The 15,286-nt window shown below is 36.2% G+C and overlaps 2 protein-coding genes across 13 annotated transcripts in view; one reads left to right on the top strand and one right to left on the bottom strand.

Annotated features, from left to right (window-relative positions):
* Positions 1 to 751: 751 nt before the first annotated feature.
* On the top strand, positions 752 to 5,536 carry LOC106154615 (uncharacterized). Its single transcript, XM_013529016.2, has 4 exons — positions 752 to 954; positions 2,674 to 2,834; positions 3,966 to 4,075; positions 4,437 to 5,536. Exons 1-4 carry the CDS (start codon positions 809 to 811, stop codon positions 4,641 to 4,643), a joined length of 624 nt encoding a protein of 207 aa, XP_013384470.1. The 5' UTR covers positions 752 to 808; the 3' UTR covers positions 4,644 to 5,536.
* LOC106154614 (rho guanine nucleotide exchange factor 11) overlaps positions 5,321 to 15,286 on the bottom strand; it is a 91,483-nt gene continuing 81,517 nt past the window's right edge. For 11 of the 12 annotated variants that reach the window (XM_087017803.1, XM_087017796.1, XM_087017799.1 and 8 more), the window contains 7 exons: positions 10,624 to 10,761; positions 10,045 to 10,217; positions 9,560 to 9,669; positions 8,999 to 9,122; positions 8,626 to 8,732; positions 7,972 to 8,194; positions 5,321 to 7,697 (listed from right to left, as the gene is read on the bottom strand). In XM_087017803.1, the coding sequence (XP_086873929.1) occupies positions 7,354 to 7,697; positions 7,972 to 8,194; positions 8,626 to 8,732; positions 8,999 to 9,122; positions 9,560 to 9,669; positions 10,045 to 10,217; positions 10,624 to 10,761 (1,219 nt within the window). In that variant the 3' untranslated portion in view covers positions 5,321 to 7,353. The remainder of the gene's footprint in view (positions 7,698 to 7,971; positions 8,195 to 8,625; positions 8,733 to 8,998; positions 9,123 to 9,559; positions 9,670 to 10,044; positions 10,218 to 10,623; positions 10,762 to 15,286) is intronic. The other variant, XM_087017797.1, reaches the window with a different exon arrangement.

Below are 15,286 nucleotides of genomic sequence, written 5' to 3'. Positions count from 1 at the left end.
TATATTTTAAAAAATGTAAATTCGCTTGAAGTTTCTTATTAAGTCTATGTCTCTCGTAGTATAAGCGTTAGTCGCCTCAGCAACTTTAAAAAATTAAATTCTCATTTCTATGACGATTAATCTTTTGGAGACACTACAAATTTATAAATAGAATAATCGAATTTTGGTTGTATGAAGCAAACTCTATTAAAGGTGTGCGAATTTTGGGTGTCTTACCTGTGGTTTTCAGATTTATTACAGTCGAGCGTGTTTACAGCAAGAGCCTTTGGAGAAGGCCCGCGTGAAAACGGGCCTTTTTATGGTGTCGGAGTCTCTTTAAAAACTGATTTATTTTGAAAATCTTCAATAATAATAATAATAATAATAATAATAATAATAATAATAATAATAATAATAAATATCAAACATAAAACAAAGACAACAATTTTGTTTGACCTTTTTATTACCTTTTAAAATTTTTAAGGAACAACTTACTGAACACCACTCAAGTCGTCTAAGTCATCTACACTTTAGCTTTGTAACAAGGCGGAGAGGTTTTTTCACTGCTCTACCAGAGGTTCCAGCAGCCAACTGAGCGATCATAGTATTACGGATTGATTCTATGCAAATATTTAACAATACAGAAAAGGGCACAAAATTACCCAGAACAATATTTGTGAATATCTATTGAAAAATCAATATTAGACCATATGTGACCCTGGTAGACTATAGACTGTTTACACCCTCTGATAGTCTCATCTTGGCCTTTTTCGCTCTCCACAAGAGGAGGTCCGTAACGAAAGTGTAGCTGGTTTGGTTGTGGAATAAAATGCTGCAGGTTCTAGTTTTCACCGGGAGATGTATCAGTACTTCTGCCCGGCAGTGTTTCCGTAAAAATGACTACTACATTAAAGGAAGGAGATACCCCAAGAAATACTGGAATACGCTAGAGCGGAAGTATAAAAAACCTCACAGGTGAGTGTGTTTTGCCTTTAAATTGATTGTTTGGAAATGTTATACTAATTGGTCCACTCGTATTTTTTTCTAATTAAGCCAGAGACTTGACATTTGACACACAGATAGCAACAAATCTGAGTATGAACAAAATGTGAAATGTTTTTGGTCTATCTCAATTTAGATCGTAAGTTATTCAAGTTTAATAGGCCATTCACACTAACACTTTCGACCGCGGTCAAGGTCTGACCTCGGTCCCATCGTTAACTTTTCTAATGTGATTGAACGACATAACGACATATCGCGGTCGAAATAAACCCAGATCAGGAGCTGGGTTAAATTGGACTTATTTCGAATCATGGTGAAGACCAGATGTTTAGATATGGAATGTATGCGCACAAGTGTGCAATTAATCAACTGATCTCGTTCGCAAGAAATCCTCGCAGCTATTTGAGTACTGTGAGTATGGTCGGAGAGTATAACGCAAATTAGCAGGAAGCACCAAGAATAAAATGGTCTATTGCAAAACAGGCTTTAGGTTATCTGTATCACCATGCCTACATGTAGAATTAGTATCTTAACTTTTGTCACCGTTATCATATATCTGATATAGAATTTAAATATAAAGGGTCTGATTTTTACTTATCGAAACATTGGAGTGCATGCTGAACAGTATGATTGCTTAAATTCTATCGCTACTGATCGCTGCCGGTATCAGTGTTCACCCAAATAATCTCGGTTTAGTTGACCGCGATTCAGTCAGAATTAACTAGACCGCGGTTAACTTTCTAATGTGAATGGCCTATTAGTGGCAGGGGCGGATTTAGGCCGTCTTCTGGGTCTTCCGGAAGACGGTCAGATTTTCAAGTTTACATTGACGGGTATCTATTTTTTTCTGTTGGAAGACGGTCAAAATTGGAGGATGAATCAACAAAGATAATTTGGAAGACTGTCAGTAAATAGCTTTGGATCTGCCCCTGAGTGGCACCACTTAGTGATGCCACTTTCTAAAATGAGTCAAAAAGCCAGCGTCATCATTCTTGCCTTCTTTGCTAAAAAGCATCAGCTAGACCATAATGCGCAATACAGTGCATTGCAGTGTGTTAGTAGATTTATGACATTTATACATGTATACAGTATTTGCACATTGAAATAAAAATAAATCAAATAATAAAATGAAAGGTACATATGAGCCAAGCATCGGTGGAGCGTGGATTCCCAGTAACACATATAAACCACTACTACTAGTTTCTTATATGACTCAAATAAATTCCACGTGCCGAGGGATAAACTGAATAATTTACTTGATCAGCCATAAAAAAGCTTTAGACTGGTTCTTTTCTTTAAACTTTTGGTCAGAAATTTAACCTACTTTTTAATTTGGTAATTCTCGTATTTATGCTACTTGAAATTATATGCTGGCTTTTGTGGCAAAAAAAAAAAAAAAATAAAATAAATAAATAAATAAAATAAAAATAAATAAATAAAAATAAAAAATAAAAAATAAAAAATTAAAAATTGACTTCATATGAATCTTAAAGTATTTATTGCTTAAATAATTGACTTCATATGAATCTTAAAGTATTTATTGCTTAAATAATACTTAGGAAGATGTTCTCCTTCTCAATCTGATACCATGGGCAGAGCAATTGATTTATTGAAAAGGGACATCTTTTTAGTACTTATTCAGTCAAAAACAAGTTTTGGGTTACTGTTTTTTTTTTTTTTTTTCATTTGCAGTACTAACTTCATCGAGCAGAAAGTTAATCTGAATCTCCCGCAACCATCAGTCCGAGCTCCTTATGATAGAAGATATCCCCTCAGTGGAAAATCTATTACTCCATACACAGAAGGAGGCAACAGCAAATTTCCAAAATTGTGGTCTAAGATTACATCAGTTCGTAAGTGTTATCACGGTCTATGGTATCAGCACTGGGTCAATGCCAAATGTCAGTAAAATTGAGTTCAGTGCAGAAGGTTTAAAGCTTTTTTTTTTTTAGACACTGGCTACTTTTTCTTCTCTGGACCAGGAGTTGCTAAAACCCTTATGCTCCAAGGTCCAATAAAAAATGAATTAAATAATTTTGTCAGAAGCTATATTACTCTCTGGTTCCTAATTGCCGTCCATATACAGGTATTTATTTGGACAACAAATTTCACACTGTACAGCCTTATTGGAGACTGTGCGCTTACTAAAAATCTGAGTTTCCCCACATACGTATATTGACCCATTTTAACGCTTAAGCGAGGTCCATCATATTGGGGCCCTGTGTTTACTCTAGATTGTGACAGCAGTGCATTTCAGGACATATACACAATCACATCCAGTCGCACTCACATCACTTGATAGATTTCCAGTTCTTTATTGGTCAATTTCCAATTTTCCACCCTATATGTTTATTCAGGACTGTACTTTTCTTAGATTTTGTGAATTTTTCCCGCCCTGTACTACTATTTCAAACCATGTGGCAATAAGGAACTAGAGAGTAGTCAGCAGTGTAAATGCAATGTTGTTGAGGAATGTACCTATTATATAAGAGATAAGCCAATGTCTCCTTTTCACATTTTCCTCTCAAACTTCAACAGCCTGTTGACAACTGACAGGTGTTAGAAATACCTTTAGGCAGTGGGAAGATAGTAGCAGTAGTTTGATTTTTATTATAACTTTTAAAAGTATGTTTTGAAGGCATTTTCTAGCCTCCGTCAATTTCCGTTAAGCTTCGGCATGTGCGATAGGAATCATATATTGGCAATAACACTCCATCAGATAGCAAGACTTGCTGACTGAGTGGCAACATCTTTGGCTGCCTAAGACGGGCGAGTGGTTTCGATTCCCACTCAGTCCTGTTTTTTCCTTTAATTTTTAAAAATCATTATTATATGCTAATCTGCTATCATGGTTCAATGATTGATGTGACAGGTAACGGCTATTTCATTTTTAATTGGCTTAAGATAGCTTAAGCAATATCTGGTTGGAAATGGACTGGTATGTTGCACAGGGATCTGTACATGTGCATTATTGTTTTGAACAGGAGGAGGATCTGGGGTTCCAGAGGTTGGATACAGGCTGCCCAGTGGAAGTTTTCGCAAATTACAGGATTCAGTGCCAGAGTTCATTGTTCCTGATCTAAAAGGATTCCCGGTAACGTATAGTAACCACTGCATGGCTAGCGTAGTTTATAGATGTCAGGAGAGACCTCCTTAGCCATAGTATTTTATGGAACCCGGGGACTCCTGTCTTATAGTGATAGATTCTTCTCGTCATTTGTGTGTAACATATTATTATTATTACTAGTATGTTTGACCCACAGGGCCTCCACGAGTGCCTTTCCTTTTTTTAAAAAAAAGATTTTAAAATCTCATCTTTGCTTTCATTTTTTTTTTTTTTTTTTGTTGTTGTTGTTGTCTATTGATTCAAGTTTCAGGATAATAGATTAACAGTACATTTTATGCACCATCAACTATCATGATTCTGATAATAGTTCTTTATTTTTCTGTTCCAGCTAAAGCCCTATGTATCATACCGTGTGAAAGATATTCACCAGGAGCCGCTGACTGCCAAGAACCTGTTTGATGCTTGTGTCAGGCCAGACATAGAGAGAGATTTTGACCAAGGAAATCTGGATGTGGACAAATATAAGTTAAAGAAAAAGGAAGTGGATATATCAGACATAGACTTGGGAACAATATACAAGTCTCCCTTAGCATGAAGTGGTTTTGTGAAGATATTATACGAGTTTCATTGATTGTGAAGTTATTGGTTTGGCAATGAAAACAAAAACATGTAGATATCCTGTACAGAAGACACAGTATCTGTCCGATTTATAACAGGGGCGGATTTAGGCCGTCTTTTGGGTCTTCTGGAAGACGATCAGATTTTCAAGTTTACATTGATGGGTATCTAATTTTTTCTGTTGGAAGACGGTTAAAAAATGGAAGATGGATCAATAAAGATAATTTGGAATACTGTCAGAAAATATCTCTGAATTAAGCCCTGTATAATATCTGTATTATAAACTTTTAGAATATCTAAAACATTAAGGATTTATATTGCCCAAGTTAGCATTTCTGTTTCATTTTAGACGGGTCTTCTGTTGAAAATAAAAATACATGTTATAAATAATAACAAACGTTGTACAACATGCAATTTGTTTTGCTGTTTTGTAGTGAAGGTAATTAAAATAAATAAATAATACATATCAAAAATAAGATTATAATGAGGTTAGTGAAGCTTTTGAGTTTCTTGATCTGCGGCGTAAAAATATATACTGGTATATAAAATGACACTGACATCCAACTGACTGGTAAGATCCCAATATCTTGGGCATTTTTGCTGCTGTATTTGCGAATTTCTTACATTCAAGAATTGAACCACAAAAATCAACACTTCTTTCTTTGTATTTTGAATTTATTCTCGTTTCATATTGTACACAAACAAGGAGCCTAACGAGCAATACACTGAAATTTCCCATCTTGTTTTTTATTTATAACTTTAATATTGGATCATCTCCCACTTGTGAAATAGAAATTTTATGTTATGCCACACCTGCTTTCTTGCATGGTGAAATATTATACATATAAATAATAAAGGTCTTGGCCTGTACCTGTACTTTTATTTACTTATCATAATAGTAATAATAAACAGTAAATATTAATAGCAATCTCTTCTCTCTAAAATGCCTATGCCAGTAGGAAGTTCTATACACAATATGTACAATGTTACAGGAGCTGCAAGATTGCATCATGAAACGTCAATGTGAATCTTTCTTATGATTGATTTTCACTCGGCTTGGAGTCAGGTACAAACACACCAAAGTCACAGTGACAGGTGAACAATACCTTCCTAACACCTAGCAAGCTGGTTATCTATAAACAATGTAGAACACTTATCTTGAATGACATAATTAATGACATTTTTTTTAGTATTGCACACAATTTCAATTTGTCAAGCTCTCTTTAATTATCATACAGTAGAAAACATAACTTGGACTGTTAACAAAGAAAAAGTTCCCTTGCGGAAGCTGTTTTTCCAGTCAAGTCTCTCCAGCACGTGTTCTACCCTGGGTGGATAGATACACAAAAATAGAAGATAAGCCAACTGCACCCTTAGTCGATTACTTACCAACTGGTGTGGTAGATGGTTGAAAAACCAATGGTTATCTATATTAAGTTCAGGGAGCAGACCAGTCCAACTATAAGGGTCTCTATTTGAATGGCCGACTACATAAGTCCAAAGAAAATATTGGGTCTGTCATGTGGCAATAACGAACACAATTATGCAATTATAATGTAGTGCCTTCCTACAGTAAGTCTAATTTACCTTGCCAATGACTTTATTACAAACAACACTCGTTAAAGTATTATATTTTGACATCACTTTCTTATCAAAAATGTAATTGGCATCTTATCTTTTCTCGTACTGTGCAGTGTGCAGCAACCCTTCCTTTACCAGTAATGTGTTAAATAGATACTTGTGTAAGGCATGGTTTTCTTTTTGCCATAGTCAGTGCAATGTGAAATTTAGTAATTTAGTTCAAATTAAGTTTTTCATCTCACATATTTCAGAGGCTAGAAAAGGCATTGGGTTAAGTCTTACAGAGTAAGGAACAAGGCCGAGTTGGAAGAGACGAGATATTATGTGAAGATTCTACATGTTACATTATGCTCCAAGTCAGTCAGGAAGTACTTTCCTTGTGTAATCTATAGAGGCACAAGGAGCTCAAAGTGAGACGGGTTCTTGCTGCCACCTTAAACCACACAGCAAGTATTTGTTGTGGCAGTAGACAGATAATGAATGTAAGGACCTCAGCAATATCAGGCAAACAAAGAGCTGATCAAGTGCCTGATCCACAGTATGAGTGGTAAGCCACTAAGGTATTACCAAATAACCAACATGACATACTTGATAAGACCTCCACGTGAGTCCAAAATTAATTTGAAACATCTCCTGTCCAACCAATATCTCATTATTTGAAAGGCCTCCTTTATTTTTATCTGAAGTTTGTTGAGTGGATGGTCAGGTTTTTAGCTCCTGTACAACGAGTTTTACACCCTACTAAGTGCTAACATGAGCAATTTAGTGCACCTCTATTGGATCAAGAACATTTTAATCCAAATTTAAAATCATCCTGTATCATATTCCTGTGTATTATGTCACCTGTTTTCTTTTCCATGTACAATGAAAGAAACTCCTGTAGCAAGTTGAAAAGTTTTTAAAAATCTTCCCTGAACAAGCGATACAAACTTCTGCTGTTGTTGAAGCTATTATTAATTTCTCCCAATAAAACAAAACCCCTGCAGTGCACTTCTGAAGTTGGGTACCGTTTCCCATAAACAAAACACATCGCTGTGTTCCAGTTTTATCATCACTGCTGCTGGGCACTTTGGAGAAGAATGCTGAAACCCCTGTATCACATCATCCTAGCTATCCTTAACTGTCTGGTCACTATTGTCTGGTATGGACGGGGCGTCCACTAACTCCTCCTCCTCGCTGGAGTCTGACCCCTTGGCCTGCTCCTCGCTGTCGTGAAAGTCCTCGTTATCGCTGTCCTCGGCCCCCTTACCACCGGGGGTGTTCACGCTCTCAGTGACCGTCTCACTGTGTTCGCTATCAGCGACAACTGTTGCATCGTCTTTGTCATCCTCCTTGTGCTCATTGTCACTGTCACTGCTGTTGTTATCGTCGTCGTCACTGTCGTCTTTCCCTGGTTGTGTGTCGGGATGACTGGCAATGGACATCTTGGTGGGGGAGCTCGCCAGGCCTACTGAAACAGACAAGATAGGACGTCAGTGAGGGTCCACAAGCTCTCTGGATGTACACTACATCACCTACAGCCTGAGATTCTTTTAAAGGCAAAATAAGTGTGTAAAAAGAAAAAGTTTATTTTCTTGGAAATTATAGAGTTTCTTCCTTAATCATCAAGGCACATATCCAAACTGTTAACAGAATTAATCTTTTTTTTTTTTTAACCATTTCAGTAAATAAATTTTGTGCTCTATAACATCAATTTACAGCTACACCATAGAAGCCGTCCTCACCTGAGTCCTCACTAGAGGTCACCACAGTCGGCTGTTCCTCCACCTCAGATGCCGTGGACGCCTCAGAGATAAAACTTTGCGGCCGGCTCCCTGAGGACCCTCCTCCCAGATTCATCATCACCATCATCTCATTGATTGCTTTTATCTGGTCACGGAGGTCGTCCATTTCTTTCACTTTCAGACGCAGGTCCTCCTTTTCTTTGTCAGATTTTGACATGACAGTCTGAAAAGTGTATCAAAAAGTGTTGTAGTGTCACACAATAAATTTCTCTCTCCCAGCTTAATACACAATACATAATCTGTAATAACCTCAGTAAATATTTCAACATGATATGTGCATGCTCATACTAACTAGCAAATATTGCATTCCTGTATATTTCACAAGAGACTGCACGGCCTCTAGGTGAACACAAAAACTTGCTGCAGTAATACAAGAGCTTTGTTGTTCTAAGAATTGCGTCTGACTGAACGATAAAAATACCACTGACTTACAAGCAAAAATATTGTCCAAGTACGAAAAGTAACAATTCCTGTGTAAGAGTTTACAATGAGCTTCTGATAACTGCAATGTGTTAGATGTGACAATGTATTGTGTTGGATATGACACTATGTAAGATGCTTCAACATCTTGCCTTAGGCAAAAAAACAACCTACCAGTAACTGTGTGAGAGCCTCTGATAAACTTCTAGTAATTGCATTGAGCTTGTCAGCAGGAAGAGATAGGTACAGTTGTTTGTTCTCCACACGCACAGTGGCTTGCTCTGAAAGACATTAGTGCCACATACTATATACGTTCACTTCTGCCATTTGGATCATCTGAGTGACAGAGCAACTGTGACAACTTTTTTTACTTTGAAATTTCCAAACATGTCCACCTGTCCAATCTGAACTTTAGTGGTGGCTCATTAGAACTTACTGCATCAATCTCAAATGTTACATGGGTCTTTTAACAGCACATGTTCTTTAGTGAGCATTGTTTTATTCTAATTTTTAATTATGTATTAGTAATGTATCCGTGTAGTCTTACCGGGCGGCGTGTCCTTGTCGACCCTGAGAGCATCGCTGACCAGTGCAGTCAGTCTATTGGTCTGGAGGATAGAGCCCAGGATGAGTTCCTTGGCTTCCTTCTCTCCCTCTAGAGCACATGCCAGCTGGAAGTGGAGAACACGTGCTTTAATTAAGGGTGATAACCCTATAAATTCAAACAACTTACGTAATATTGTGCCTCAAAAATTTTGTTGTTAAAATTTAATTTAAAGGTGGATTTAAAAGTTTTGTAAAATTAGCTGGTTTTGTATCTCATAGTATATTGTTGTGAGTGTCTGAGAATGATTTTTTTTTAAATATTAGAAAAAGAGAGATATTGAAAAATTAATGTAATTAACACTTCGTTAATCAACAGTTTACCTGTTGTTTCTTTTCTTTGTTATGAACGGTTACCAGATACACAAAACTGATGAATTTTCTTATCATTATGAAAACTTCCTCTTTTGAATGAAAAGCATCTTTACACAAATGGATTGCACATATTTAAGTTTTTCTTTCAATTTGATATTTTTTAAAGGTTTTCTCTCTCTCTCTCTCTCACCTCTGCCACATTTTCAAACTCGGCAGGCTCAATCTGTAGAATTTCCGCAGTGATCCGTTGCTTGTCTTGCAGTGCTTGCCTGATCTGTTGGTCTTTTTTCTTTAACGACTCTAAAAATAACAGCATTGGTCTTGTAAACCTTTCATGGCTCAAGTTTTAGTTCTCAAATTATAATAGCTGAGCTTATATCTCTATATAAGTATTAAAATAATGAAGAGTTCTAACTTCATCTTTACATTTGTTATTAAATCAATTATCAATCAGGACCCCTTTTTCTCTGTAAATATTTTTAAAAAGATGCTCACAAATAAAAGCATAAAGTTACAATCAGTACAATTGGACACCATTTCTGGATATTGAGGGGGGGGGGGGTAATTACATCAACCATTTCACAATATATACCCCTAACAGCACAATTAAGTGCATTTTTCAGAAAGTACACATCACAGTAGTAGTAATCATTATTTCTTTAACTCAGGCCCTACCGTGCGGCGTCAACATGACAGAGTCTGCCCTCTGCATCACTTTCTCCGTGACCACTACCTCAGCTGGCTGGACAAGCTGTGGCTGGTCCGTGACCTGGACTACCTCATTTCTGTCCAGGTTGTCCAGGCTCTCCACACTCTGGCTCTTGGCTCGGTTCAGACTGCTCTCATCACTGATAACAATGAGAGGAAATTTTTTTACTTCAATTATTTATTCATTGTCTGTAAAATTATACAAATGAGCTGAACATCAATCAAATTATACTTTTAGCACCTGTGCTATACTTTATGGGCATATTTGGGATGAAGAAAGCCAAGATATGTATTACTCCGTGCATATATTAATTTCAAGTATGCCATGTGTTTAAGAGGCAAAATGCCAGAATCATCAATCTACTCAACATAGTTCAAACTTGGGAGTCCACCCCCTTTGAATATAACTGAACAGTTTATATATATATATATATATATATATATATATATATATATATATATATATATATATATATATCAAATACCACTTTATTTTATGTTAGTAAACTTCACTGATGATCAGTACGTCCTATCTCCAGCACTCACCCTGGTTTTTCTTCTTTCTCCTCCTGTATCCTCCCCGAGTCATTGGTTGCCACGCGGGCATGGCGGCGCCTCTGAAGGGGATTCTCTTTCTCCCGACTCTTATGTGCCTCTGCAGCTTCTGTGATGTGCTTAAACCATCTGCAAATAGAAAGAAAGAGTGGTGAGAAATCTTGAGTTTAACTGTTGTTTTTTTGTAGCTTGAAACACAACTGATTGTTTTTTTTTTTTTCAATAAAAAAAGAAATATACAGCCCTGACTATGCCATGTGACTGGATTGAATAAAAATAAATATCTCATTGGCAGGTAAAACCAGTTCACATCAGTTGTACTGTTTATCACACTTCATACAGAGGTAATTAGGTTTGCTCGATTTGGTTTTTTATGAAAAGCTCAAGAATCATGTACATCATTGTAAAAATGGGTATAAACAAGCTTGTCAAAAATGATTTAAAGGAATAACTTTCAAAGAACTAAGCATGCCTTCATACCTAAAATAACCAATTTTCAATGCCATGATCTCACCTAAGAATACAACAATAATTTGAAAGGAAGTAAAACTGAATAGGCGACGAAAGCAGTAAACCATTGAAAAAGAAAATGGGAAGGGATCCTGTTACACACTGATAATCTGACCTCAAATATTTGTTGCTTATAACAAACAATCACAAATACCTTCTACAAGTCTTGACAGGTTGTTTTAGGGCCTCATGTCTAACTGCAAATATAAAGTACCCTGACCAAACTGTAACTGCCACATAAAACTGCTTCCTCACAGACGAAAGTAAACCTATGCATAATGTTGAAACGGACTTCAAACACAGACTTATCATTCCAGCACCTGACACTGCAAACAACTTATTTGTTATTCTACAAGGATCACTTCTACATAAGAACTTCAGCTTATAGCTGGTCCTTGCTAGGACCATTATAAAAGTACATTGTTTTCTATGGTAAATCAGTAGTAGTAGACCACTTGAAAGAAAACACTGCACTTTGGATTTTGTTGAGATGAGGTTAATATACAGACTAGTTCTTATAAAACCCTGCAGGTCCACGTAATACATTCTTCAGGGACCTCATGTTATATTTGGTAATCAGTCATATACCTCTGATTAATTTTTACCTTTACAAGGTAATTATCACCTTAAGTGTGACTGTTTTGTTAAAACTAGGCCCATTTAGCAAAAGCATAACTAGTTAGCATACCCAAGGAATGCAGACATCCTATTTTATATGCCATTTCACCACACAAACACCAGGCCCCAGAATATGCACTAAAACAATTCCAACAAGCCACAAAAAGCTATTACTTCAAAGTTCTTTTATGCAAACATTATTACTTCTGCGACCTAAGATCCATGTAATGTAAGCAAATGGGAGGAATGGAAAAATATGGAATTCACATTTACTCCATGATTCATACCAACTTGAGATACTTGATGAAATCAGTGAAGGGTTTTAAGTGTTAAAACACTTTATGTACATCTGAACCCTTTTAAACTATTTGTAACAACAGCATACTGATATTTCATGTCATTCTCACCTATATATACAAAATGCAAGGAGTCCTATGTCTTTCTAATGGGTCTCTACCTGAGCCTGGTTTCACTAAAGACCTATAGTCTGGGTCTAAGCTTTTAGTCTGAAGATGGGTCTAAACTTTTAGACCAGAAACTTGGTCTATTTCAGTTCAAGATGACTGAACAGTGATCTACTTCAACAAAGTCAGAATTGGTCTGGAATATTTGCCATTACTCTCCAGTTATAAAACAGGAACAATATTTCACTTGATCAGACTACTACCCATTTAGCAAAGGTTAAAGTAGACTAAAATTTCAGTCTAAAACTTTAGACCAATTCTTACGATAATACTTTTTTTTTTTGCAAAAAATGTCCCTTCTATTCAAAGATACATGCTTCTATGTGACAGGTGAAGACAGATAAACAAGTTATCTGACATTGCGGCAGTTAATATGCCATTAAAAGAACCTAACCTGATTCTTGTTCCTGTGCCTTGTTCAGGTAATTGCAAACATGTCACGCCACTCACTGCAGCAGCCTTTAACAGCTTGTTCCTGGTGACTTCTCACAAATATATGCCAGTTTATTCCAGTGTTTCTTTTCATATTTATCAATATTTATCAATTTCAGTCTCTCCCTCTCTCTCTCTCTCACACACACACATACACACACACAAACACAGAGCCTTCTGCTACAAGTTTTGTGCTTTCTGGAGCTTTTAAATTGTCCTTTGTTAAGTATCATGTACAAATTTTTATTTCAGGAAATTTCTTAATTTTTCTCGTCCTATGTGATTAATTCAAAAATATATTTATAACATAACTCTCCTCATGACACCCCCATTATGTTATACTTTGGAACATCCCTCTCTTTTATGTACAAGGACCTCCACCCTCAGATTTATGGGCATTTGATAGTTTGTTGACTTTGCGCTACATTTTTCTGTCCATAATTTCAGGTTTAAGTGATCTAGTTCACCACCATAACCAATGCACAGAATGAACTAAAAATGCTGCATAATTATCACATTATCATAGTTCTGCAAAATGGAGTTCCACAAAGTATCAGTATATTCTATACTTACATATACCTATAATGACTCCCATAAAGTACAGTCTCCTTGAGTCATCTTTCTGTTAGAGTGAAGGAGGGTTAGTATGACTTTGATAAGTTCAGACGTAATCTTACTTTTTATTTTAAATATAATTTCCTACTTCTATAAACAAGTTCTTCTGAACTCTAAACACCTCATAAGATCCTTCATACCCATACTTGATCACCATGCTCAGTCATGGCTCTCGGTTTCCAATAACTTATCCCACAGATCATGCTACCGGTCAAACACAACCCGCTGTGATTTATTAAAGAATAAGGATCTGCCATAAACATTAACAGAATATTGGTCTTATCTTCTCTCGAACTTGGGAGTGCTCCCTGTAGGAAGACAACAGGAGGAACATCTTGGATAGTCTGATAGAGGAGAGAGCTTCCTGCCTGCCTGGCATATGTAGCTCAACTGACTGTGCGGCCAGCACTGACCATGATTAATTCCCATTTGTAAAATATTCATGGCTTCAGACCACATCAGAAAGTAATGAAGGTTTGCATATGTATGTGCAGGCAAGTTTCGGAGAGAATGTGAATTTTAGTTTTAGTCTGAAATATCATAGGGATCTCCATTCCATTCTCCCTCTTACTCTCTCTCTCTCTCCCTCCCTCTCTTTTTCTCTCTCATAAACACACACACACACTAAACAAACAACCACAAAAAACATTTGCCCATGATCTAAATGCTAATCGTTGGTTGCCTAGGGAGTTTATCAAGACCAGTCTCATAGGCTGTATTCCATTTCCTTCTTCTAAATGAATGCCAACTTTTAAGAATAGACACCATAAAATCAATGGATTGCTCTGGTAGTTACGGGCAATGTTGTGATATCTTGTAGTATGTTGTCTCAGTACAAATATAAATATGTGTATCCAAACAGTCCATATTGACTACCAGTTGTCAACAACAACTAACATTTTAGTTCAGGGAAACAATAACTTAGATTTGCAAAGCTTGAGGTCTGTCTCACCAGAGCTTTTGGCTAAAAAAATGTCATAACTTTTAGGCCACAATTTTAGCCTACTAGCCTACTTTGAAATCAGAAGTTTGATCAAATGAAATATTGTGCCTCTTTATAGAAGGAAAATCACTGCTTGTTCCAGTCCAGTGCTTTCTTTATTCAAGTAGACTAATATGAATTTAGGTTCACCTGAATTCGAACCACATTTTAGGTCTAAAAATTTTGACTAATTTTCAGGTTTAATTTTTTTTGTGACCCCATCCCACTTACTGCTCATCTTTTCCAGCTCTAAATTATATGTTTCTACCACTATTTACATTATCTAATTTTTCAGCATAGCCATGTGAGCATTTAAGGGACAAAATTATTATGTGCATATGTGTTGTCCTCACGTATAAAGCAGCATTTATATGCTTGTTTATACATGAAGACAACATATATATATATATATACATCACCCAACAGTATGGTTTTGGTGTATGAACAAGTACTAAGAAATGCTTTCACCATGGTATACCCATGGACATTCTACAAAATACCAATATTTCAAAGCCAGAAACTACTGTTCACATTACGTACATGTATCTAGCCCTATATACTAATGTAATGCCAATGATTCACCTAGGCCTGGATAAATATCACTCCCTGCATTAAACTGAAGATACCAGGTATAATTTATGCATACTGACATCATCTTCAAATATAAGAACACATCTTCCATTTGATTTATGGAGGTAATTACTTTTTTAAATTTACACAACACGAATATATTATCTTTCACCCCTCTCCCAATGAAATATTTATTTAGAAATATTGATTCATAATTTTTTGAAGTGGTTGGGTTTCCTGTCATAAAGTACATTTTTGTGGGTGTCTAAATATGAATACCTCGTCCCCACCCCACAAAAAAGTAAAATATAACAAAAAGTGCTCTATTTACGCATTTAATTACAGTACCAATATTATAACAGAGCACAGAGGTTGTAGTAATTATGTATTCACTTCACATCTGCTGTCTCTGTAATCTACAGAGCATCTGTGGCTGAGTAAAATCATTAGTGAATCTATTCAG

Source organism: Lingula anatina, chromosome 7, assembly GCF_051362555.1.
Source record: "Lingula anatina isolate TDL-2025a chromosome 7, LinAna3.0, whole genome shotgun sequence".
Taxonomy (NCBI): Eukaryota; Metazoa; Brachiopoda; class Lingulata; order Lingulida; family Lingulidae; genus Lingula; species Lingula anatina.
The sequence above is the reverse complement of the archived record's forward strand: the minus strand, read 5'-3'. Positions and strand labels throughout refer to the sequence as shown.

Excerpts from the sequence above, each read along its gene's own strand:
- LOC106154615 (XM_013529016.2), top strand. The coding sequence starts at position 809 with ATGCTGCAGGTTCTAGTTTTCACCGGGAGATGTATCAGTACTTCTGCC. Across the intron at positions 2,835-3,965 it reads GTCTAAGATTACATCAGTTC|GAGGAGGATCTGGGGTTCCA; the intron begins GTAAGTGTTATC and ends TGTTTTGAACAG. Across the intron at positions 4,076-4,436 it reads CTGATCTAAAAGGATTCCCG|CTAAAGCCCTATGTATCATA; the intron begins GTAACGTATAGT and ends TTTCTGTTCCAG.